At 47.1% G+C, this 25344-nt stretch overlaps 1 protein-coding gene across 1 annotated transcript in view; it reads left to right on the top strand.

The window, feature by feature from the left end:
* Positions 1 to 25344, top strand: part of ACOXL (acyl-CoA oxidase like) — a 366969-nt gene that overhangs the window by 28408 nt on the left and 313217 nt on the right. Inside the window, exons 3-5 of the mRNA XM_069583969.1 lie at positions 13424 to 13507; positions 24234 to 24320; positions 24900 to 24998. Of these exons, the coding sequence (XP_069440070.1) occupies positions 13424 to 13507; positions 24234 to 24320; positions 24900 to 24998 (270 nt within the window). The remainder of the gene's footprint in view (positions 1 to 13423; positions 13508 to 24233; positions 24321 to 24899; positions 24999 to 25344) is intronic.

Here is a 25344-nt window from a genome sequence, read left to right on the forward strand (position 1 = left end):
CACTTCTCTTGGTGTGAATTAGCAAAAGTCAAAAAGCCTGAAGGAAATTAAACTAGTTGGTCATCGGTCACCAGGGCTCAGGCTCCTCTTGGGGGACGGGTGTCCGAAGATTCAGCAGCACATCTGTGTGTAAAGACTCTCAAATTCCACCCCGTGAACAGCTGGAGTAGCTGTCCACAGCCAGTAATTCTAGAAGAAGTGTTGTATGATTCATCCATGATTTATCCACTTCCTGAGATTACTGAGTCATGGCTGCACTGCCCGTTCAGAGAGTGGTCCAAGTCCTTCCGTCTTTCCCTGGCCCTCGTGTTACTCTTAACTTCTGGGGACGATCTGATGAGCACCCAGGCAGAGGGCGGCGTGTAACATGTGACGATGATGTTCCTGAAGACGAACGAGGAGCGAGCCGCATCTGTCTCAAGTCTCGGCAGACAGCCCACAGGCTGAGAAGAAGCCATTAAAATGTTTCCACACTGTCTTCTCCCCTCTGCCATCTGCAATAGATTAGAGATGTTTCGAGAATTTAAAAAGGAAAACAGTATCTGACCTTGACTACAGAGCGTATACACTTGCACATGTGCACGCACACACACACACGCACACGCACACACATGCACACACACACGCACACACACACACGCACACACTGTGAATAATCTCATTGCACCTTTTTGACTCTTCCTGCACCCGTTTCCAGCAACATTGTCTTTGTACCCCTCAGTCAGCTCTCTCCTCTCTCCCTGAGAATTCAGAACCAGGTCCTGGGTGGTGGAAGTCCTGGCTCCCAGAATTTCCGGATGAAGATGCAGAGGACCCAGTTGGGACATCTATTTTGTGGACGCACTGGGACTGGACCCTGTCCCCTTCCTTGGGTGCCTGGTCCCATCTCCTCAAACACTTGTCCATGGAGGCTGGTGGTCTGCACCCAAATCACCATAACTAGTAACAGCAGCTCACATTTACTAAATTCGTATTTTGTGCCAGCTCTACGAACTTTGAATGGATGATCTCATTTAGTATTCCTGACATCCTTAAAGGTAGTCTCATTTTACAGATGAGTAAACTGAGGCTGAGGAATTGACCAGAGGTCATAGGGAATGGAAACCCACTCCAGTATTCTTGCCTGGAAAATCCCATGGACGGAGAAGACTGGCAGGCTGCAGTCCAGGGGGTCACAAAGAGCTGGACACGACTGAGCGACGGAGCCTATGTGCTCACGCACGCAAGGAGCAAGCTGTAGGTGTAACTAGTGGGGCACAGATTCAGAGCCAGGGCGGTTGCTTCCTGAGCCCACTCAGATCTGGTGATTTCACGCCAGGGTGCACTTAGAATCCCCTAAAGGAGCTTTCCAAACCCTTGCCACCCAGGATGTCGGCCAGGCCGATCAGATCAGCATTTACGCCTTTCGGGTGATGCAGGCTGCATCCTGGCTTGAGTGCTGAAGCACCGACCTTCTTTCTCAGTACCCCGTGCTGTCTCCCTAGATTGTTGCCATTCAGCATTTGGTCCCTGCCAGTCATGGTTCATATTGATAACCTCAGATGTGCAGATGACACCACCCTTATGGCAGAAAGCCAAGAGGAACTGAAGAGCCGCTGATGAAATTGAAAGGGGAGAGTGAAAAAGCTGGCTTAAAACTCAACATTCAAAAACCTAAGATCATAGCATCTGGTCCCATCACTTTATGGCAAATAGATGGGGAAACAATGGAAACAGTGACAGACTTTATTTTCTTGGGCTCCAAAATCACTGCAGATGGTGACTGCAGCCATGAAATGAAAAGACGCTTACTCCTTGGAAGAAAAGCTATGACCAACCTAGACAGCATGTTAAAAAGCAGAGACATTACTTTGCCAACAAAGGTCCATCTAGTCAAAGCTGTGGTTTTTCCAGTAGTCATGTATGGATGTGAGAGTTGGACTATAAAGAAAGTTGACCTCTGAAGAATTGATACTTTTGAAGTTTTGTGTTGGAGAAGAGTCTTAAGAGTCCCTTGGACTGCAAGGAGATCCAACCAGTCCATCCTAAAGGAAGTCAGCCCTGACTATTCATTGGAAGGACTGATGTTAAAGCTGAAACTCCAGTACTTTGGCCACCTGATGGAAAGAACTGATTCACTGGAAAAGACCCTGATGCTGGGAAAGATTGAGGGCAGGAGGAGAAGGGGACGACAGAGGATGAGATGGTTGGGTGGCATCACGGACTCGATGGACATGAGTTTGAGCAAGCTCTGGGAGTTGGTGATGGACAGGGAAGCCTGGTGTGCTGCAGTCCATGGGGTGACAAAGAGTCAGACATGACTGAGTGACTGAACTGAATCATGGTTCAGGGCTGACTCAGGGATACTTCATCTTAATATTTCCTTTTCCCAGGAGGGAGCCAGTGGGACCCAGGCTATTCCTGGCCTGAGTGTGGGAGGAATGGGGATGGGTATCTGGATAATGGAGCCCCACTGCACCCGTGACTGCTTCCTCCACCCCCACCTCAGCCGTCTTCGCTCCCACCTGAGCTCTTCTCATCCTAACATGAGCCACGTGGGCTGTGGGTGTGGTAGCATCTTTACTATCTAAGCCAGTGATTCTCAAAGCATAATCCGAGGACCCCTCGGGGTTACTCCAGACCCTTTCACATCTTGCTTCTACCTGAAAAGTAGACGTCAGCTGCCTGCAAGCATGACAGCAGATTTTCATCATCAACGGCAACCGAAACAGCATAGAGCAGAACACAGAGCGCAGAAGCAGGCTCGAGAGGCCTGCTGGCCTTTATTAAGCCAGATGCTAAAGCAATTTGTAAAAATGCAAAACAATACCGTTCTTCTCATTGATTATTTTTTGGCTTGAAAATGATGGTTGTTTTTTGTAAGAATTTTGTCATTTACATTAACATGTAATAGGTTCATTATTGTTTTTAAATGAGTAAATATTTTAGAAATTTCAGCTATAATTGTATGGCAACTTGATAGATACAACCTGTGCAAACAAAAGCTCTCTGGAATCTGAGATAAGTTTTTTTTTTTAATTTTTATTTTTACTTTATTTTACTTTACAATACTGTATTGGTTTTGCCATACATTGACAGGAATCTGAGATAAGTTTTAAGAGTATGTTGTTCAGTTGCCAAGCCTCTTTGCGATCCCATTGACTGCAGCACACCATGCTTCCCTGTCCTTCACTATCTCCCAGAGCTTGCTCAAATTCATGTTTCCATTGAGTTGGTGATGCCATCCAACCATCTCATCCTCTGTTACCTGCTTCTCCTCTTGCCCCCAGTTTTTTCCCAGCCAGGGTCTTTTCCAGTGAGTGAATCAGCTTTTCACATCAGGTGGCCAAAGTATTGGAGCTTCAGCTTCGGCATCAGTCCTTCCAATGAATATTCAGGACTGATCTTCTTTAGAGTGGACTGGTTGGATCTCCTTGCAGTCCAAGGGACTCTCAGGAGTCTTCTCCAACACCACAGTTCAAAAGCGTCAATTCTTCGGCACTCAGCCTTCTTTATAGTCCAACTCTCACATCCATATGTGGCTAATGAAATTATTCTTTATTATACTGTAATGATTATTTCCATGAGAATTTTAGAGACTTCCCTCATAGCTCAGTTGGTAAAGAATCCGCCTGCAGTGCAGGAGACCCAGGTTTGGGAATGGCAAACCCTGGAGAAGGACCCTGGAGAGCCTGGAGAAGGAAATGGCAACCCACTCCAGTATTCTTGCCTCTTCTTGCCTGGGAAATCCCTTGGACAGAGGAGCCTGGTGGGCTACAGTCCATGGGGTCACAAAAGTCGGACACAAGTTAGTAACTAAACCACCGCCATACTGTAATTATTATTTCAATCAGGATTTTAGATAGTGTCTGTTTGGTATGGTTTGGATTTTTATATTTAGAGACATATCTGGGGCAAGGGGTGGTCAGATCTGGAGTGGAATAAGCTTCAAAAGTCAGCTCCCCTTAGAAGGCATCAGGGAGTGGGGATCACTATTGCTTTCTTCATGAACCCTGAGAAAAGGAGCAGTCTTTTCCAGGACGCCAGTACACTGATGCTGTCGGCGTGTTGCAGAAAAGGACCTGAGCAGGGGATATGCCAGGGGGCTGAGGCTGTCCCCCACCCCTCTGGCCCCACCCAGGCCTGCTCTGTTGCCCACCACTGCCATCACGATGACCAGGCACACCTGCTCCACCCACCCTGGGACTGGTCCCTGACTCCTTTGCGCTCTTGGCTCCCACACCCTGGCCTTGGTTCTGCCCTTGGCCCCCAGGCTTCTGTTTGTACCAGCACGTGGGGGCCTGACAGGCTGCCGTGCGCTGGGCCTTGCGTGCTGTCTCTGGCAGGAGGCCCTGTCCCAGCTCCAGCTCCATGACCTGGGCCCTGGCCACCTGGCCAGCACTTTGGTTGGGTCAGCCCTGACCCGGTGGGAAGCCCTGGAGGATTTGAGCAGAGATGACCGGACAGAGTGAGGGCCTGTTTACAGAAGTTCCTCTGTGTAGATTGGCACCTGAACAGGGTTGTCATCTGTGACGGCTGCAGGGGTTCTTTGCAAGGGTGGGCCAGGGGGTGAGCTAGGACCCGCCCAGGGACTCCACTGCAGCTGTGGGCTTGGTGCTATTTATTTATTGCACTGGAAACCATCCTGCATATTGGAAATTTCGCATTTTAAGGCACAATGATTCTTCTTGCATTGAACTATTATGTTAAACATAACAATAGTGATTATCTGTTATCATTTGCTAAGTCCCTGCTATGTGCCAAGAGAGGTGAGTCATTCATTTTACGATCATTTATTGAATACCTACTACAAAGTAGTTTGAGAGGCAGTGAACAAAACAGGCAAAAATATTCCTGCATTACGGAGTTTACATTTTAGGCAGCAAACTAATAAAAAAGTAAATTTATGTCAGATGGTTGTCGATGTTAGAGATAAAAATCGAGCATGGTAAACTGGAAAAGAACCCTATCTCTGTCCACAGATGATACGATTTTTTAATGTAGAAAACCCTAAAGATTCCATTAACAAACTGTTAGAACTGATAAACAAATTTGGTAAAGTTGCAAGGTACACAATCCATCACTCTTTTCCGTTAAAATTCATATAAAATAATGCACTTCCCATTAAGAGCTAAGTAAGCTCGTGAATCAGGCTGGTAATGTCAATACGGTACATTCTTCAATGGGTGCTGTCAGTATTGGTAAATTATATGATTACACTAATCATCATAAAAATTTCCAAGGCAGCTAGGAGTTTGGTAGGAAGCATATGCTGCCAAGAGAAGAGGCATTAAATTTAAGGCAAGAATTTGGAAAATCTGAAGCTGTCCAAATGCTGCAGTGATGTTGTGACAGGTGAAAAGTGTCTTTGGACAGAGCCATGGGAATGTCATTTTCCGTCATTCCTCTGCTGGGCTTTCCTGGGGTAGTCAGGGCCCTTGGGGAGGACAGAAGCACAGCGGCGACAGGCAGCCTTTGTTGCAGAATTCTCCCAGCACTGTGCTCAGTGACCCCATTCTGTGGCCTTAGGGGAGAATCAGCCAAGAATAGGAACAGCTGAGAGCAAGAAGGGTCCGATGTGGGGGCCGCAGTGAGAATCCTGGATTTGTTTTGCAAAGGTAACTGCCGTCACAGGAGGGTTTTCTCAAGGCTGGATTGGGAAGAGGGAGTAGGGAAGCACATTATAATGCGTCTTTTCTTTTTCTGGTGTTTGGCCACGTAGCACAGCATGGAATCTTAGTTCCCTGACCAGGGATTGAACCTATGCACCCTGCAGTGGGAGTATAGTGTCTCAGCCACTGGACTGCCAGGGAAGTCCTGTAATGCTTATTTTGAAAGTATTATAGTATCTTGATCTAAATTTACAAGTTGATTCAAAAAATGTATATGGAAATGCAAAAGACTTGGAATCATTAAGGCAGTTCTAAAAAAGGACACATTTGGAGGACTGTCACTATTTGATTTCCAGACTTGTTCAAAGTGCCTCAAGATTATGTGGTATTGGCATAAGGTTAGACACATAAATTAATGGGACAGAATAGAGAGTCTTAAAATAAATCCACATATGTGTGATCAATAAATTTTTGGACAGTGTTGCCACGGCAGTTCAATGGGAAAATAAAAATCTTCTCAATAAATGGTTCTGGAGTGACTTATAAACTTATAGGAAAAAAGTTAGCTTTGATCCCTACCTCACACTACACACACAAATAATTTGAGATGTATTGTACACTTAAACGTAAATTCCACAATTACAATGTTGGTAGAAGAACAAAGGAGAAGGCAGAGGTTTCTTAGAGAGGATGTCAAATGCTAAACACATCAAAGAAAAAGAACTGATAAATTGATCTTTATCAAAATTAAAAGCTGTTGTTCGTCAAAAGACATCGTGAAGAGAAGAAAAAGACAATCTACAAACCAGGAAAGAATGCCTCCAATGCATATATCTGAAAAAAATTATGTCCAGATACAAAAGACCTGTACCCAGGACATATAAAGAGTTCTTAGAGCTACATGCTAAAAAGATAAACTGTTCAATGTGAAAAATGGGCCAAAGACTTGAACAGAGCCTTTATAAAAGGGACCAAATGGCTAATAAGCATAGAAAAATGTGCTCAGCATCTTTAGTCATCTGAGAAATGCACATTTAAATCATAATGAGAGGCTTTCCAGGTGGTGGGTGGCTCTGAGTCCGAGCTTGCAGTGTAGGGGCCCAGGTTCAATCCCTGGCCAGGCAGCGAGATCCCATATGCTGCAACTAAGAGTTCTCACTTGGGCGTGAGGACCTGGTGCAGCCAAACAAACGCAGCCAGCCAGCCAGCAAACCAGGGAGCCCACAGTGAGACGCATCACAAGCCCTTGAGAGTCGCTGACCCTAGGGAAAGACAGTACTGATGAGGATTTGGAGAAACTAGAAACCTCACATACTGTTGGTCGGAGTGGAGAATGGTATAGTCATTTTGCACAGGTGTTCAGCACTTCCTTACAACCCTTTAACCAGCAGTTGCATTCCTAGGGGTTTACAACAGAGAAATGGAAACACATATCCCCACAAGGACTTGTTCATGAACGCTTACCTCAACTTTACTTGAAATAACCCCAAGCTGAAAACAACACAGATGTCCGTCAATAAGGGATTGGACAAATGGTGGCACATTTGCAGATGGAAAACTACTCAGCCACCAACAAGAATTAATGACAGATACACAAAACAACATGGATGCCTTATTTTCCCAGAAGAAGACAGATACGAAAGTACATGCTGTACAGTTCCATTTTTGTAAGTTCAAGAACGGGAGAAGCTAGTGCATATTGATGAAAAGAGAACAGTGGTTGCCCCTGGGGGTGGTGACCCTGTAAAGGAGAATGAGGGCACTTTCTAGGTGGCACAGGGACGTTGCGTGATCTTAATTGGTGTGATGGTTACACAGGTAGATGATGGACCAGAACTCATGCACTGATGCTCTCTGCATTTCACTGTATGCAAATTTTGCCTTAATACTAAGATCATCCTGGTGATATTTGAGGCAGAGTGCAACAGGAGGCCAGCTGGAAGGCTGTTAGAATAGGCCAGGTTCAAGATGGTGATGGGAGATGTAAGAAGTGAACAGACTTGGGACCCATTTTGGAGGGAGGGTCAGGACTAGGTGGCCCAGTAGGCAAGAGTCTTGTTTAAAGCCGGCCCCAGAGGACTGAATCCTTGAAGCCCATTTACTTATTCTATTTGTATGTTTTACTCTGGTTCGTTTTCTTCCTAAAATAATTGAAGGTGTATTATAATACAGGACATGTATTCAGTTCAGTTCAGTCGCTCAGTCATGTCCGACTCATCTGACCCCATGGACTGCAGCATGCCAGGCCTCCTTGTCCATCACCAACTCCCAGAGCTTACTCAAACTCATGTTCTTCAAGTTGGTGATGCCATCCAACCATCTCATCCTCTGTCATCCCCTTCTCCTCCTGCTTTCAATCTTTCCCAGTATCAGGGTCTTTTCCAATGAGTCAGTTCTTCACATCAGGTGGCCAAAGTAGTGGAGTTTCTGCTTTAGCTTCAGTCCTTCCAATGAATATTCAGGATTGATTTCCTTTAGGATTGACTGGTTGGGTCTCCTTGAAGTCCAAGGGATTCCCAAGGGTCTTCTCCAACGCCACAGTTCAAAAGCATCAATTCTTTGGCGGTCAGCTTTCTTTATAGTCCAACTCTCACGTCCATACATGACCACTGGAAACACCATAGCCTTGACTAGATGGACATTTGTTGGCAAAGTAATGTCTCTGCTTTTTAATATGCTGTCTAGGTTGGTCATAGCTTTTCTTCCCAGGAGCAAGGGTCTTTTAATTTCATGGTTGCAGTTACCATCTGTAGTGATTTTGGGGCCCCCTCCCCCAAATAAAGTCTCTCACTATTTCCAATATTTCCCCATCTATTTGCCATGAAGTGATGAGACTGGATGCCATGATCTTAGTTTTCTGAATGTTGAGTTTTAAGCCAACTTTTTCACTCTCCTCTTTCACTTTTATCAAGAGGCTCTTTAGTTCTTTTTCACTTTCTGCCTTAAGGGTGGTGTCATCTGCATATCTGAAGTTATTGACATTTCTCCCAGCAATCTTGATTCCAGCTTGTGCTTCATCCAGCCCAGCGCGTCTCATGATGTACTCTGCATATAAGTTAAATAAGCAGGGTGACAATATACAGCCTTGACGTACTCCTTTCTAAATTTGGAACCAATCTGTTGTTCCATGTCTGGTTCTAACTGTTGCTTCTTGACCTGCATGCAGATTTCTCAGCAGGCAGATCAGGTGGTCTGGTATTCCCATGTCTTTAAGAATTTTCAACAGTTTATTGTGATCCACACAGTCCAAGGCTTTGGCATAAAGCAGAAGTAGATGTTTTCCTGGAACTCTCTTGCTTTTTTGATGACCCAGCAGATGTTGGCAATTTGATCTCTGGTTCCTCTGTCTTTTCTAAATCCAGCTTGAACATCTAGAAGTTCACGGTTCATGTCCTGTTGAAGCCTGGCTTGGAGAATTTTGAGCATTACTTTGCTAGCATGTGAGGTGAGTGCAGTTTTGTGGTAGTTTGAGCATTCTTTGGCATTGCCTTTCTTTGGGATTGGAATGAAAATTGGCCTTTTCCAGTCCTGTGGCCACTGCTCAGTTTTCCAAATTTGCTGGCATATTGAGTGCAGCACCTTCACAGCATCATCTTTTAGGATTTGAAATAGCTCAACTAGAATTCCATTACCTCCACTAGCTTTATTTGTAGTGATGCTTCCTAAGGCCCACTTGACTTCGCATTCCAGGATGTCTGGCTCTAGGTGAGTGATCACACCATCGTGATTATCTGGGTCAGGAAGATCTTTTTTGTATAGTTCTTCTGTGTATTCTTGCCACCTCTTCTTGATATCTTGTGCTCTGTTATGTCCATACCATTTCTGTCCTTTATTGAGCCCATCTTTGCATGAAATGTTCCCTTAGTATCTCTCATATTCTTGAAGAGATCTCTAGTCTCTCTCATTCTGTTGATTTCTTCTGTTTTTTTGCATTGATCACTGAAGAAGGGTTTCTTATGTTATTCTTTGGAACTCTAGATTCAAATGGGTATACTTTCCTTTTCTCCTTTGCCTTTTACTTTTCTTTTCTCAGGTATTTGTAAGGCCTCCTCAGACAACCATTTTTCCTTTTTGCATTTCTTTTTCTTGGGGATGGTCTTGATCACTGCCTCCTGTACAATGTCACGAACCTCCATCTGTAGTTCTTTAGGCACTCTGTCTATCAGACATAATGCCTTGAATCTATTTGTCACGTCCACTGTATAATCCTAAGGGATTTGATTTATGTCATACCTGAATGGCCTAGTGGTTTTCCCTATTTCCTTCAATTCAGTCTGTGTTTGGCAATAAGGATTTCATGATCTGAGCCACAGTCAGGTCCTGGTCTCGTTTTTGCCAACTGTATAGAGCTTCTCCATCTTTGGCTGCAAAGAATATAATCAACCTGATTTCAGTATTGACCATCTGGTATTGACTATGTATTCAGTAAGACTGATTAAATGTAACTAAATTAGGGAAATTGAAACCAGAAGATAGAATAAGCAAATATCCCAGTTTGGGGACTGATGTTAGAAAACTAAGATCAGGAACCTATTTTTGCCCAGTCCTCTTGGCTTGGCTCCTAACAGGGCTTGCCAATGGGTTATGAAGGGGACAGCAAGGGTCTTTTAATATCAGAGGAAAGAAAGCTCAGATTATAGACACCCGTGCAGTGTTGAATCAAGTTGATTTTAGTTAAAGAAGAAGGAATATTTGTCTTTTGGAGACTCTCTGGGCTTATAAAATCAAAAATATACATTTTTGCAGAATTTGGTTTGTAATAGAATATTGTATCACGAAGGTCTGATATATCAAGTGCTTTATAAAGAAATGAAGGTTATTTTAGGGGAAATTACCTTCCTTTTATTTAAGACTGAATTTATTAAGCAGAAATGTAAATATCATAGAGTATAATTTAGGATAAATTAGAAGTTTGAGTATATTCTCTATACATTTATGGAACGATTATAATTTAAAATTACTATAAGGTAATAGTCTGATATGGGAATTGAGTTTGGCTTGAATATATTCAATCATCCTAAATGAATATATAGATACAGTAGAAATACTGCAAGAATGTATGTCGAAAAATGCATTAATTACTTGATTGATCATTACTGGCATGGGCAGTTCTGTATGCTGCCAATTGAATGTGGGGGGACCTTGTAAATATTAGACATTCTTTATTTAAGAACAATTAGTAAATCAAAGGAAAATGAAAGAAGAACTGAAGAAAAGGGAGAATTTATGTATGGAGAAGATGTTAAAAGTGTATGCCAGTAAGGAAATTCATCAAATTAAGCCTCGTCTTCATTCTGAAACTTTTGCTCGATGTCTTGAAATGGACCAGCCGAAATGAATGCTTGAGTGAACATCAGAGCATTAATGGCAGACTTCTATGGCTTTGCCCATAGGATCTGACAGCAAAGATCTCTGTCCTGGCAGAGACTCGAGAGGGAAAAGAACTGTCACAATCGATTTATTATGCTCCAGGATGGCTACATTTGGGGTTGGTTCTTTAGGAGATGTGATGGTAATTCATTTCACTTTTATGTGTGGAAAAGTGACCATAGCTGGATCCCACCGATGGCCAAGTCATGCTGCCCCATCCACGGTGGAAACGCAGAGAATGAAATATGGCGAAACCTTGCCTGGTTGGAGATGCTGAGGGATTTCCCTGGTCCCGATGGCTTAGGTTAACCTCCAGCAGAGCATGTGGTTTAAGGGGAAGAAGGGGCTGTTGTAATGAAGTGAGTGGGGTGATTCTTAGCAAAGTCACCTGGGGACTGGGACATGTTGGTGTCACATGCTTTCTGGAGATGAGGCTGGTGATACAGGAGAGAGTTTATTGGTGACTGGGACTGGGCCGCCCAGAGTCCCGGGCTTCCTCCAGGCTCCACAGTGAGGGGCATTGAGGACTGGGAGCAAGAGGTCCCTGTGAGGACACTGAATATCTGGTTTCTGGCCCTTCTTCTACCACTTACTAGGTGATTCTTGTTGGACAAGTCTTTTGACGTCCCTGAGCCTAGACTCTTCCATCCATGATATGGGGTCGGCACGTCTTGCCCCATTCAGCCCTTTATGAAGGGTCGTTGTGGGGACCCACAGGACAGAGGACCTAGGGACCCTCTGAAAAAGCCCGCAAATATCCACTACAGTTGTTTTTTATTATTTGCTGGGAATGAGCCCTCCCGTGTGAGTGATGCTGGAGCCAGGCACTGGTACGTGCTCCAGCCTTGGAGGTATTTTAGGAAATAATCAATCCAAGATGCACTGGGTAGCAGCCATGCTAGGAGTCATAAGTCTTGACAGTTTGCTGCTTGAGAAAATTAATAAAGCTTGAGAGGAACATTGTGAAAACCTATAGGAGGGAAAGTAGTATGTTTGGGGAGAGAGCTTAAGCCAGTGTGGAAACCGAGTCATCCAAGGAAGACAGGCTCCTCCTGCCCTGGTGGGGCGTAGTTTACACACATGTACAAACACACACAGCACACATGTATACACTCGTGCACGTGGGCAGCTTGCACGAGTTTTGTGGGGTGCATCTCAGAAGAGACTGGTGAGTCAAAACGGCTAGCATTGAGACTTCCCTGGTAGTCCAGTGGTCGGGGCTCCAAGCTTCCGACTCATGGGGAACAAGTTCCATCCCAGGTCCAGGAACTAAGATCCCACATTATGTGGGGGCACGGCCAGAAAAAAAAAAAGCATTAATTCCAAGAATGGGTAATTGGAATTTACACAGGCAAGGGCCCGTTACTTTTGGCAGAAACTCCACCTGCCTCTGAAGTTTTAAAATGAAACAGCAGTCGTGCTCTTGTCCTGCCGCACTTCTTGCTGGTGGAGAAGAGCGTGCTTGTGTAGCTTTGGGATTCAAGGCTGCTGTCCACAGCAGTGGAAGACAGGGTCACAAAGGGGGACCAGACGTCATGGTTTTTAACTGATCGAAGCCCAAGGATGGTCTGTGGTTAGAAACAAAAGTGAAGAATAGTGCTTTTCCTATATCCAGAATATTCCCAAACCTTCTGAATCCTCTGTTTTGACATGAAGCCTGGACTTGTGCCAGGCTCTCGCTGTTGGTGGGAGTATTGGTGAGTTGTCATGGAGAATTGTTGAGGGGAGGCCCAGGGACAAACTTGGTTAAGGCCACTTGAGGCCAAAGGCAAGTCAGTCAGGGCTGGCCTCCATGCAGGGGTAGTTGACTTCCCATTATGTGAGAAAAGACTCTTTAACCGCTCTGTCTGTGGTCTGAGACCAGATGATCGCATTAAAAACCAATGAACAGATGCTCACTACTATATATAAAACAGATAAACAACTAGGATTTACCGTATAGCACAAGCAACTAGACTCAATATCTTACCATAAACAGTGATGGAAAATAATAGAGGTATATGCCTGGAAAGATTGGAGGCAAAAGGAGAAGAGAGTGGCAGAGGATGAGATGGTTGGATGGCATCACCGATTCAATGGACATGAGCTTGGACGAACTCCAGGAGATGGTGAAGGACAAGGAGGCCTGGTGTGCTGCAGTCCATGGGTTCACAAAGAGTTGGACATGACTTAGCGACTGAACAACAACAATACATTTATATAAATATAACTGGATCACTTGGCTGGACACCTGAAACTAACACAGTATTGTAAATCAACTATACTTAAATAAAAAAAAAATTTATAAGGATGAAAACATTGACTTCTGTAGGGTGATAGGATTATTTTTTATTAAAAAATCGCTTAATAAAAGTATTGGAGGTTTTAAATTGTAAAAGTAACATGTTTATAATTTTTAAAAATGTTAATTTAAATGGTCGGGATTTAAGGATATCTTGACATTGGGTCTGTCATGTTTTCAGGTGGAGAAGACAAGGAACTTTGTCAGTCGGAGCCTGGTCATAGGAGAAGTCCTCTCCATAGCGGACATGGCCACAGGAGTGAAGGTGAAAGTCACTGGGCCTCCCTCCCTTCACGCACTGCGAGTTTTGTTTTATTTCACTATATTTTTTATTTATCTGGCTGCGCTAGGTCTTAGTTGTGGTGTGCGGGATCTCATTCCCTGACCAGGGATTGAACCTGGGCCCCTGCGTTGGGAGCTTAGTGGCTTAACCACAGGACCCCCAGGGGCGTCCCAGGAACTGATAATTTTGAATGAAAAGGAGTGAAAACAAAACAGTTCCATAGGTGTCAGTCTGTTCCTACAAGAGATGTTTATAAAATGGTACACCTGCCCAGACATCTTGAGCTCTTCTTCAGCCACTGTATTCCATCCCGTATTTGTTTTTCTTTGCTTTTCTTTCTGTACAGTTTTACTGGGTCTGCATTGATGCCAGTTGATGCAGTTGATTTACTGCATTTATGCCAGTCAGTTATTTTCCTTTCCTTTCCTTTCCTTTCATGTTTGCCGTTAGTTATGTGGGCTGCACTGGGTCCTCGTTGCCGCTCGGGCTTGCTCCAGCTGTGCTGCGCGGGGCCACTCCCTGGTGGTGGTGCGCGGGCTCCTCGTGGCGGGGCTTCTCTTGTTGCGGAGACAGGCTCTCGGCACTTGGGCTTCAGTAGGTGTGGTGACGGGCTTAGTTGCCCCTTGGCATATGGGATCTTCCTGGACCAGGAACTGAACCTATGCCCCCTGCATGGGCACATGGATTCTTAACCACTGGACCACCAGAAAATCCTCCTGAGTCTTCAACTACTGAATAATACTCCTTTGGGTGGAACAACACTTGGAATTCTTACATACTTCTTCTACACTTCTCCATGTTTGCTGATTAAATGGGTACAAAATGGCATCATGCTGTAGACTTGTTTTGCATGTACCAGCTCACCAAGGATGGTAAACAGAATAGCTTGAAAGGCATGAGTGCTGTGACCTCTCCTGATGCCCTAAGTCTCCCAGCAGGCATGTGGCTCTGCATGTACCTTCTCTCCCTCCCTGGATGCCACTGCATCTCCAAATAAGTGTCTGCATGCAGACAGCCAGTTCTGATGTCCCCAAAGGGGAGAAGTTATGATTAGAACATGAAGAGGAAATGATCAAAAAAGAAGCCATTGATGAGTCCAAGATGCAAGCTCTGTGTCTTCTGTGGTATAGACATTTATATGAGTAGGAATAAACGGGCTTCCTTGGTGGCTCAGATGGTAAAGAATCCGCCTACAATATAGGAGACCTGGGTTCGATCCCTAGGTGGGGAGGATCCGCTGGAGGAGAAAACGGCAACCCACTCCAGTACTCTTGCCCAGAGAATCCCATGGACGGAGGAGCCTGGTGGGCTACTGTCCATAGGGTCTCAAGGAGTCAGACACGACTGAAGTGACTTAGCATGCAGCGGCAGAAATTAAAAATGAAGACTTCTGTGAATGCCATCCCAAGGTGAGGACGTTTGTGGGGAAGCTGGCTTCCCTACAATTTCAGCCCGGCAGAGTCTCTTCTCTCTTGGCTGTGGCTTCCGCAGTGAAGAAAGTCAGCTCAGATGCTCAAATAGATCCTCCTCTCAGAAATCCTAGAGGATCCTGCTCAAGACTCATGAGCCTCAGCTGGTCCTTTTGCTACATGCCCCCCGCTTCTGTCTGGCAGGTCTCTATGGGGAAGCCTCCATAGGCCGTCCCCACTCTCTGGGTAGGACACCTGCTTGTCTGCACCTGCAGGGTCTTGCACGGAGCCAGGCGCACAGAACTGCATAGGGAATGTTTGAGCGAATGAGGGAAGGGCAGCTTCTGGTATCCAGCAGACCGAAGAAACATTTCAGCCAGTTGCAATGTGTGGACCTTACTTCTTGGGTTGGCCAAACTGTTCGTTTAGGGTTTTTCCACAAGATGCTACAGAAATGAACTTCTTTCTTTCTTTCTTTCTGTCTACGCAAGTCTTTGCTGCCGCGCAGGCTTTTCTCTAGCTGTGGTGCGCGCGGGCTGCCCTGGTTCCTGGCTGCTCTTGGCGTGGGCTTCTCTTTTTGCCGAATGAACTTTTTGGCCAACCAAGTAGACACTGATTCAAACAACAAACTGTAAAGAAAGACTAGGAATCAGTTGGGGAGATTTGAACATTGGCTCTCTGGCAGTGTTAAAAGATTATTATTGTATCTGAGGTGAAATAATGGTTTTAAGATCATGTTTTTAAGAAGAGTCCTTACCTTTGACAGAGGCTTAGGAGATACTTAGGGATGAAGTGACAGGATGTTTGGGATAAACTTTGAGATCACCTGGGGTGTAGAATGGCGGAAAAATGAATAAAATGGACCGCGAGCTGGGCATTGTTGAGTTCATGATACCCTTCTATGTTGTTTGAATTTTCCCACAATAGAAGACTTTAAAAAAAAGTTTTACTCCTGAGTATCCTAGAAGGAAATTTGAATAGATTTAAAGAAACAGACCTTTAAAAGTGCTCCTCTGATCACATCAGTCCTCTACTGAAGACCTCTTCCTCTTGTGGTTTAGAAAAGGCCTGCAGCCCTTGAGCTGGCTCGCAGGTCGTCACATGGCCGGGCCGACGTTCGCCTCTGCAGACGCCTCTGTGCCGGATGGTCCCGCCCGGGAGACCCGCCGTCTTGGCCTTTCGGTCCCTTGTTTCCATATCTGTACCACTCACGCTGTCATCCTGGAAGGATCCTTTCTCCTCCTTCACCTGCCTGACGCTCATTCTCAAGTCCCTGCTCGAGTGTCCTTCTTCCAGGGAAACCTCCCTCCAGCCTCAAGCTCCTTTCTTTCTTTCTGTCCGCGCGAGTCTCTGCTGCTGCGCAGGCTTTTCTCTAGCTGTGGTGCGCGCGGGCTGCCCTGGTTCCTGGCTGCTCTTGGCGGGGGCTTCTCTTTTTGCCGAGCGTGGGCTCTGGGTGCACTTGGGCGTCCGTGCTTGCTGCGCGTGGGCTCAGCAGTTCAGTCCGCCAGCTCCAGAGCACAGGCGCCGTAGTGTAGCGCACAGGCTGAGCTGCTCCACGGCGTGTGGGGTCTTCCTGGACCGGGGATGGAACCCCTGTTTCCTACATTGGTAGGGAGATTCTTTATCACTGAGCTGCCAGGGAAGCCCAAGCCTGAAGTTTAAAGCCCACTTACATGTTGTCATCTGTCCTTGTACCTTACAGCGTCTGTCTGGGTGTGCACCCATTTTGGATCGATGTATTTATTCACGTGTCTACTGTATGTCACTTAGCACTGCTAGAGGGCAGAATCCTTGGAGACTGTCTCTGTCTACGTTCTTGCTATGTAGGAAGTGTCACGGACTCGATGGACGCGAGTCTGAGTGAACTCTGGGAGATGGTGATGGACAGGGAGGCTTGGCGCGCTGCGATTCATGGAGTCGCGAAGAGTCGGACACGACTGAGCAACTCAACTGAACTGAACTGAGGAAGTGTCAAGACATGAATATTAAATAATGCATAGAATCAAAGCTGTTTGGCAGTCACTCAAAAGGTTAAATGTAGAACTACTGTACGATCGAGCAGTTCCGCTCCTAGTAATGTACCCCGAAGAATTAAAGCAGGGACTTAAATAGATCCTTGTATGCCGATGTTCATTGCAGCTTTCTTCACAGTGCCTCCTAGGCTGAAAGAAACAAATGTCCACCAGTGCATGAATGAATAAGCAGAATACTGTCTAATATATAGAATGTACCGTGGAATATCACTCAGCCATAAAGATGAATGAAGTTCTGGTACGTGTTACAACACGAATCTTGAAAATATGCTAAGTGAAATAAGCCAGATCCATGAGGACAAATACTGTATGATTCTACTTATATGAACATTTGAGAATAGACAAATTAATTTATAGAGATAAAAAGTAAATTACAGGTTCCCAGAGGCTGAGGGAAGAGGAGAATAGGGTCAGTTGTTGGTTAATGGGCAGTTTGTTGGGAGGATGAGACAGTTTTAGAAGTAGTGCTGATGGTTGCATAATACTGTTAGTATAGTTCATCCTGCTGAACTGTACACATAACCGTGGCTAAAATGGCAAGCTTTATGTTATAACATTTATGTTATTATTATACCATAATAAAAAGACTTGGAAAATTGAACAAAAATGATGATTAGAGACTTCCCCTTGGTGGTTCAGTGGTAAAGACTTTCTCTTTTCTAATGTTGGGGGTGTGGATTCAATCCCTGGTCAGGGAGCTAAGATGCTGCATGCCTCATGGCCAAAAACAACAACAACAACAAAAAAAAAACGAATAAAACATAAAACAAAAACAATATTGTAGCAAATCAATAAAGACTTTAAAAATGGTCCATGTAAAAAAAATAATGACAATGAACCCTGTTTGCTTTTCCCTCATGTGAGTTGTTTGTTGCTATCGTTTAGCTGCTAAGCCATGTCTGACTCTGCGACCCCATGGACTGTAGCTTGCCAGACTCCTCTGTCCATGGGATTTTCCAGGCAAAAATACTGGAGTGGGTTGCCATTCCCTTGTCCAGGGGATCTTCCTGACCCAGGAATTGAACCTGGGTCTCCTGCAGTGACAGCCAGTGGCAGGAGGATTCTTTTCTGCTGAGTCACCAGGAAAGCGCTACATACAGGGTAATCTTTTTTACCTTGTGCTCGGATACCCTAGACAGTTAGCGGAAGGTGTAGGTTATGCCCCTGGTCCAGCCCATCTGCCTTTCCTGTTGGTGATGGAGGGAGACTTCCGGTGAGGGGAAGGCAGTGCATGGTGAATGGGTGAGTGAGTCCTGGGTTGGTCACGACCTCCCCACATCTCACTGCCAGCCCAAGGCCCCTGTGGCTCTGCTGGTCACCTGAGCTGGCCGTCAACCTGAACATCAGTTCATCAGCATTATCTGCACCCTGTAGACCTGAGCGCCTTTTTCTCTTCCTCCGAGTCTGCATCATCCAGCAGCTCCAAGTGTCCGTAAGTGCTTTGGACAAACACAGTTGTACTCACACAGCCAAGTGCTGGCTGAGCCAAGGGCTGCTTGGAGAGCGACTCACAGTGACGGGGTGGGGAAAGGGAGAGGGGTGCCAGAGAGAGAGAGACCTTCTCTGCTGAGGGCTTTGAATCTCACTCTGACTTGGGAGCCAGCCCAAGGTCTCCCGCCAAACAGGCTGATGCAATCTGGATGAACTTACAGCCAAAAGAATCGAGATCTGCTTCCTTTTCTTCTTCCCCATGACAGCTCCTGTTTCCCCTTGTTTGAATCATCTCACTCTGTCTTGGTTTGCGTAGGCTGCCATGATAAAGAGCTACAGAATTGGTGGTTTAAACAACAGAAATTAACTTTCTCATGGTCTGGAGGCTGGGAAATCCAAGATCTAGCTGCCAGCTGATTCGGTTCCAGGTTAGGGCCCTCTTTCTGGCTTGTAAGCAGCCAGCCACCTTCTCTGTGTGCGCTCACATTTCAGGAGCAGGGTTGGGGAGACAGAGAGAGAGAAAAAGGAGAGAAAGAGAGAGAGAGAGAGTGCACTCTGCTATTTCTTGTAAGGGCACTAATCCCATCATGAGGGCCCCATCCTAAAGATCCCATTTAAATGTAGTTAGTTCCCAAAGGTCTTATATCCTAACACCACATTGGGGATTAAAGCTTCTGCATATGAATTCTGGGCTTCTCTGGTGATTCAGCAGTAAAGAATCCACCTGCCAATGCAGGAGATGCAGGTTCCATCCCTGCATTAGGAAGATTCCCTGAAGGAGGAAATGACAACCCATTCCAATATTCTTGCCAGGAAAACTCATGGACTAAAGGAGCCTTTTGGGTAACAGTCTCTGGGGTCGAAAAGAGTTGGACGTGACTTAGCGACTGCACAGAAACAAATAGAGGAGTTTTTGGGTGAAGGCCTAACAAGTTAGTCCATTGCACTGTCCTTTGCGGGGTCACCATTGTTTCAAAAACCGATTGCAGTGCCTCGGTATAGCCCATCTACTCTTTGTTTTCTTTTTTAAACATATTTATTCATTTGACTATGGCAGTCCTTGGTTGTGGGACACGTGGAATCTTTAGTTGTGGCATGTGGGATCTAGTTCCCTGACCAGGGATCAAACCTACCCCTTTTATTGGGAGTATGGGGTCTTAGCCACTTGACCACCAGGTAAGTTCCTCCCATCTGCTTCTGAAATGGAAACAATCTGAATGCACTTGAAGTCTCTTTAGGGGACCTGCTGTCTGACCATCACGTAGGGAGGACCTGGATTCCCGCACGCATCAGAGACCTGGCAGGTCCGTGGCGTCAGGGAGATGGTCAGAATGATGTGTGTTCATGTCCCAACTCCGAGACATCTCCATCAGGGCCCTAGATGTCCCATCATACTCCTGCAGCTTCGTTTTCTATGAGGATGGTGATGCTAGCTGGTGTTGATGCCCAGTCACAGGCTGGTTCAGCTTTAAGCCGATGGTGCCCAGGAGGAGCTCCAGGCCATGCCTTGCAGGTTGCAGGAGCTATGTAAGTGGTGGTGGTGGGGGGGAGGGGGGCTGCAGCTCTTGACGTGGGCCTTCCCCAAGCGGGCTGCCAGATGGTGGCTCAGCTAGTGGGTGGAGGAGGGACGAACCTTTGTTCCCAGACCCAGCTCATTCAGCTTTCCCTGCCCAGGGGTTGGCTCTCCTAGCCACTCTTTGGGAGCTAAAGGGCCTTGCTGGAGGCCATATCCCTGGGCCCGTCAGCCTGTCCTGACCGTAGTTCCCAGCTCCCAACTGTGGCCACTGGAGAATGCTACCAACCCGCCCTGGGCCTGTTGCGCTCATGATTCCCTGCACTTGACCTTGGAGCTGTGTCTGTGGTCCTCCAGAGAAGTGAGAAAGGAGAGAGGGGTCTTTCTCAAACAAGCAGTACAAGGTGTTCAGTTCAGTTCAGTCGCTCAGTCATGTCGGACTCTTTGCGACCCCATGAATTGCAGCACACCAGGCTTCCCTGTCCATCACCATCTCCCGGAGTTCACTCAGATTCATGTCCATCGAGTCGGTGATGCCATCCAGCCATCTCATCCTCTGTCGTCCCCTTCTCCTCCTGCCCCCAATCCCTCCCAGCATCAGTCTTTTCCAATGAGTCAACTCTTCTCATGAGGTGGCCAAAGTACTGGAGTTTCAGCTTTAGAATCGTTCCCTCCAAAGAAATCCCAGGGCTGATCTCCTTCAGAATGGACTGGTTGGATCTCCTTGCAGTCCAAGGGACTCTCAAGAGTCTTCTCCAACACTGCAGTTCAGAAGCATCAATTCTTCGGCGCGTGTACATGTGTTTAAAGTTAGGGTTTTCCTTAGATGTCCCTTGCCTCCCGCTTCCCTGATTTATTTCCTTGCTGCTGCTTTTCCCAGCATTTCTCTGTATCCTGCCTCCTGAGGTGGGCTGGGGTCCAGCCAGAGCAGGACTCTCACAGGCAGTGTTGGCAGCAGTGGGCTGGTGCCCTGTCACGGGGACACCTGGTGCTGCTCCTCGTGGTGGCTCCGCGTCCTTCTCCATTCCAGCTCAGCATCCCTGTTTTAGGGAATCCACCCCCTCCTGCCTGGCTTCTCCTGCAGGCTCCTTCCTTGCAATGGATGATCGTCCATCTATCTGAAGACTCGGGTCAAAGACCAGGTTTCACACTGCCCCCACCTCCCGAGTCTAACCCACCAGCTCTGTCTCCAGAATCCTCCCCAAACACCTCCGCTTCTCGTGCCCTTTACTGCGATCTGACCACCATGCCCTGGCCAGGCACCTGGGCCTGCCCACCTGGCTGGGTGCCGCGCCCTGCTCAGAGTACAGCAGGCCAGGCAGCTGCCTGTGAGAGTCCCCCAAGGGCCTCCCCAGCTGTCAGATTCCCTGCTCTTTGGAGACTGAGGCTTTGGCGACGGCGTGCTGGTCAGCACGTGGGGAAGAGGCCCGTGTTTGAACAGACCGTGTGGATCGGGGTCTCGCAGGTAATGCCTCAGTTAACTCCTGCAGTTTTAAGAACACTCTTTAATTTTTGGCTGTGCTGGGTCTGTGTCACTGTGAGGGCCTTCTCTAGTTGCGGTGGGCGGGGATGACCCTCTAGTTGCGGTGTGCTGGCCTCTCCTTGTGGTGGCTTCTCTAGGTGCGGAGCACAGGCTTTAGAGTGCGCGAACTTCAGTCGCCGCGGCTCCTGGGCCCTAGAGCCCAGGCTCAGTAGTACTGGCACACAGGCTTTAGTTGCCCACGCCCTGTGGAATCTTCCTGGATCAGGGATTGAACCTGTTTCCTGCATTGGCAGGCCGATTCTTTACCACTGAGCCACCAGGGAAGCCCAACTCCTGTGGTTTTCCAGAAGCCTGCAGGTTTCACTCACCCAGCCCAGTGCTCCTACTAGTAGCATTTAGTGAATGGAGTTTTTCAAAAGGTAGCCAACTCATTTCCTGTCTTTCTAAAAAGGAGGAAAAAATGTAAAACCTAGGAAAACAATACACCATAAAGAACACGTTAGCCACCAGCCAAAGAGACTTAAGGGCAGAAAATTCAACCTGTTTTAGTTTTAGAAAAATATTTTTCTTTAACTTGATTTCCAAGAGGGTTTGGGGGGAAAAAAGGGCTATTTGGATGGGTTCCATTTTCCTGGGTTGGAGTTGGAAAAGCAGCTTGCTGGGTCGGCAGTGATTGCAAGGAGCAGGGAACTGGGAAATCAGGGTACTCAGCCTCTTCCAAGGACGTTTGGTTACTCTCCAAATGCAAAGCGCCTCACGTGTCACATGTAATTAGTGAAATTCATCCGTGGTGATGTCAGAGCATTTCAGCTGGTCAAGTGGTTCACTTCGACTTGATGAAGTGGCCTTTTTGGAAGTTAGCGTAAGGCTGATTACACCCGTGTGGTGCAGGGTATGGGCCCCAGCAGAGGCTGATGACAGTTCTCAGATGGGAGCATGTGAAGATGCTATTTCTGCCACTTACCTGCACGGTCTTCCTTGGGGTCACTGTGTCCACTGGGATGCATTCCATTGCAGTGACCCCAGAAAAAGTCACCTATTGGCTGTTGTAGTCAAAGAGTCCAGGGTCCAGCTTGCTTCAGATGTGGGTGTGTGGGACCTGGTCCCTCTCATCTCTCAGCTTCTCCTCGCTTTGACCCCCATGCACTGGCTTCCTTCACCAGCTCTCTTGATGGCAAGAGCAATCCCTACCCTCCCTTCTTCCAAGTTCCATTACTTCCAATAAGAGAAGTCTCTCTTCTCTAATAGCTGACTCCTGTGTCCAGTGACCAGTCTAATAGGACCCACTCAGATCATGGATTCATCCCAAAGCATCCCCTTAGCCACGATGTTATGTAGAGTGGCCAGTCCTGGGTCCCAGGCTCATCTGAAAGCTGGACTGGAGATTGACTTTAGCCACAAGCCACTTGGACTGAATCTGGGGGAAGAGGGCTCCCAAGAGGAAAGCTGGGGCTGTGTTCCTATGAAGGGATGCTGAATGGCAAGCACAGCAAATGTCTGAACGCCTGAGCTCTTCTGTCTTTGCACTCAGTCCCCTGTTCCCTTCAAACGGCCCTGCTCAAGCCACCCTTCCTTTTCTTCTTTCTCTTCCTCTTGACCAAAGTGCTTGGCAGTTGCCTCTTACTGAACCTTGCTACAAAGGGCTGTTAGGTGTCAGGCAGCTTGGATTTGAACCCCAGCCCTGCGTGCTTCCTCAGGTGCAGCTGTGGACAGGTCACTTCCTTCTCCTGAACCTCACTGTCCTCATCTGTCAAGTGAGGAAGTGGAGGTGAAAGTGTCAGTTGCTTCGTCATGTCTGACTCTTTGCAATTCCGTGAACTGTAGCCCGCTAGGCTCCTCTGTCCATGGAATTCTCCAGGCAAGAATGCTGGAGTAGGTAGCCATTCCCTTCTCCAGGGGATCTTCCCAGTTTAGGGATCGAACCTGGGTCTCCAGCATTGCAGGAAGAGTCTTAACTGTCTGAGCCACCAGGGAAGCCTGGTGAGGGGAATTGCCAATTATCAAGTGAGGGGAATTGTGTTTTTCTCCTGGGATGGTTGTGATAGGCAGTGAGTGTGTGGAGCTCAGACCCTGGAAGGCGGGAGGGCTCACCATCCACTGCATCTGTCAGATGGGGAAACGCAGGCACTGTGTCAGTGTGCAAGGTCCCACAGTCTAGCCTGCCTCATCTGAGCCCAGTGCCTGCTCATGCTGTAGCCTTACCTCTTCCATCCACCTTCCTGTTTGCAGACTGTTTCTCAGGGACTCTCCAGGCTGGGGTCAGCACCTGGGATCAGTGCACAAAGGCTGTTGCCTAACTTCGACCTACCAGGCACCAAATTAAACCCTGAGCAGACAAGGCAGGGGCTTCCCTGGTGGTTCAGATGGTAGAGAATCTGCCTGCAGTGAGGGAGACCCAGGTTATATTCCCTGGGTCTGGAAGATCCCCTGGAGAAGGGCATGGCAACCCACTTCAGTATTCTTACCTGGAGAGTCCCATGGACAGAGGACAGAATCCATGGACCCTACAGTCAGTAGGGTTGCCAAGAGTTAGACATGACTGAGTGACTAACACTTTCCCTTTTTTCAGACAAGGCAGAGTGATGGGGTGAACCAGGCCTCCCTGAGGATGGGGGACGGATGCGCTGTGCTGCTGGGGTGGCCTCTGCACAAAGGGGAACCGAGAGCCGTGCCTGCCCAGGCCGTGAGGGGGAGGGCGTGGATGCCTTGCTGCTTGTGGGGCGAAGGTAGAGCTTGATGAGCTGATCGGTGTTCCTTGAATGGCTTTTGCCCAGTGGGTTCGGTCGTCATTAAGTTGTTGACTGTTTCTAACAATGGCCTGTACTGTGCTTGTTTCCAGTGTGGAATAATTTACTGGCTGTTCGGTGGGGCCATCAGAAATCTCGGAGGCCCAGCACACATAACTCAGTGGCTTCAGCCTCTCCAGGTATGACATGGGCCACCTTAGACAGTTTCTATGAAGATGAAAGTGAAAGTCGCTCAGTCGTGTCCTACTCTTTCTGATCCATGGACTATAGAGTCCATGGAATTCTCCAGACCAGAATACTGGAGTGGATAGCAAAACTTCACAGTAGTTAGGGGTGTGTGTTTGCAGAAAAAGAAAATGAAATATAGAATTAGTGTCAGCCAGAGCTTTGAAATGAGAATCCTGACTCCCTTTTTTAGATCGCACAGGACTGTCATATTGTTATCACCCTAGTTGTCACCAGACTTTTTATAATATCTCCAACTCCAACTTACTATTCCCTCTCTTGCCGGTGTTCTTAATGATCTGTTGTTCAATTGTTGAGTCGCTCAGTCCTGTCTGACTCTTTGTAACCCCGTGGACTGTACCATGCCAGGCTTCCCTGTCCTTCACCATCTCATGGAGTTTGCTCAGACTCACGTCCGTTGAGTCAGTGATGCCATCCAGCCATCCTGTCCTCTGAGAGAATGATCTGAGAGGTCGGCAGTTAGAGCAGCCATTTGACTAGCTGATTCCCTTCTAACACCCGGTCAACTCCAGGAGCAGAAATACACGGGGATGTTTGCAATGACCGAGAGGGGCCACGGGAGCAACGTCAGAGGGATCCAGACTGAAGCCACCTTTGACTTCTCTGCACAGGTGAGGATTCTTCCTGTGGTTCTGCGGTTCTGTGGGCAGAAGAGTTGAACCCAGCAGACCCTCCTTCGTCTTCCTCCCGAGACCATGCTCACCCACACTGTGAGCACTCTCTAGCCAGAGGTGCTCAGATTTGGAAGTGTCTGAGTTTTAGTGGAGGTGGATGTATGCTCAGCCTCCCTGAGTCTAATACCACCACATGCACAGCACCTACCTTGGGAGGACGCTGCTGAGACATTTGAGGTGCGCTTATTGACTTAATGCTTTGGGGAAGCTTGGTGAGAACAGGACCTCCACCATCTTGTGGTCCTTCTGAACTGCAGCAGGCACATGGGTTTAAGAGAGGTCT

This window comes from Ovis canadensis, chromosome 3 (genome assembly GCF_042477335.2).
Source record: "Ovis canadensis isolate MfBH-ARS-UI-01 breed Bighorn chromosome 3, ARS-UI_OviCan_v2, whole genome shotgun sequence".
Classification (NCBI taxonomy): domain Eukaryota; kingdom Metazoa; phylum Chordata; class Mammalia; order Artiodactyla; family Bovidae; genus Ovis; species Ovis canadensis.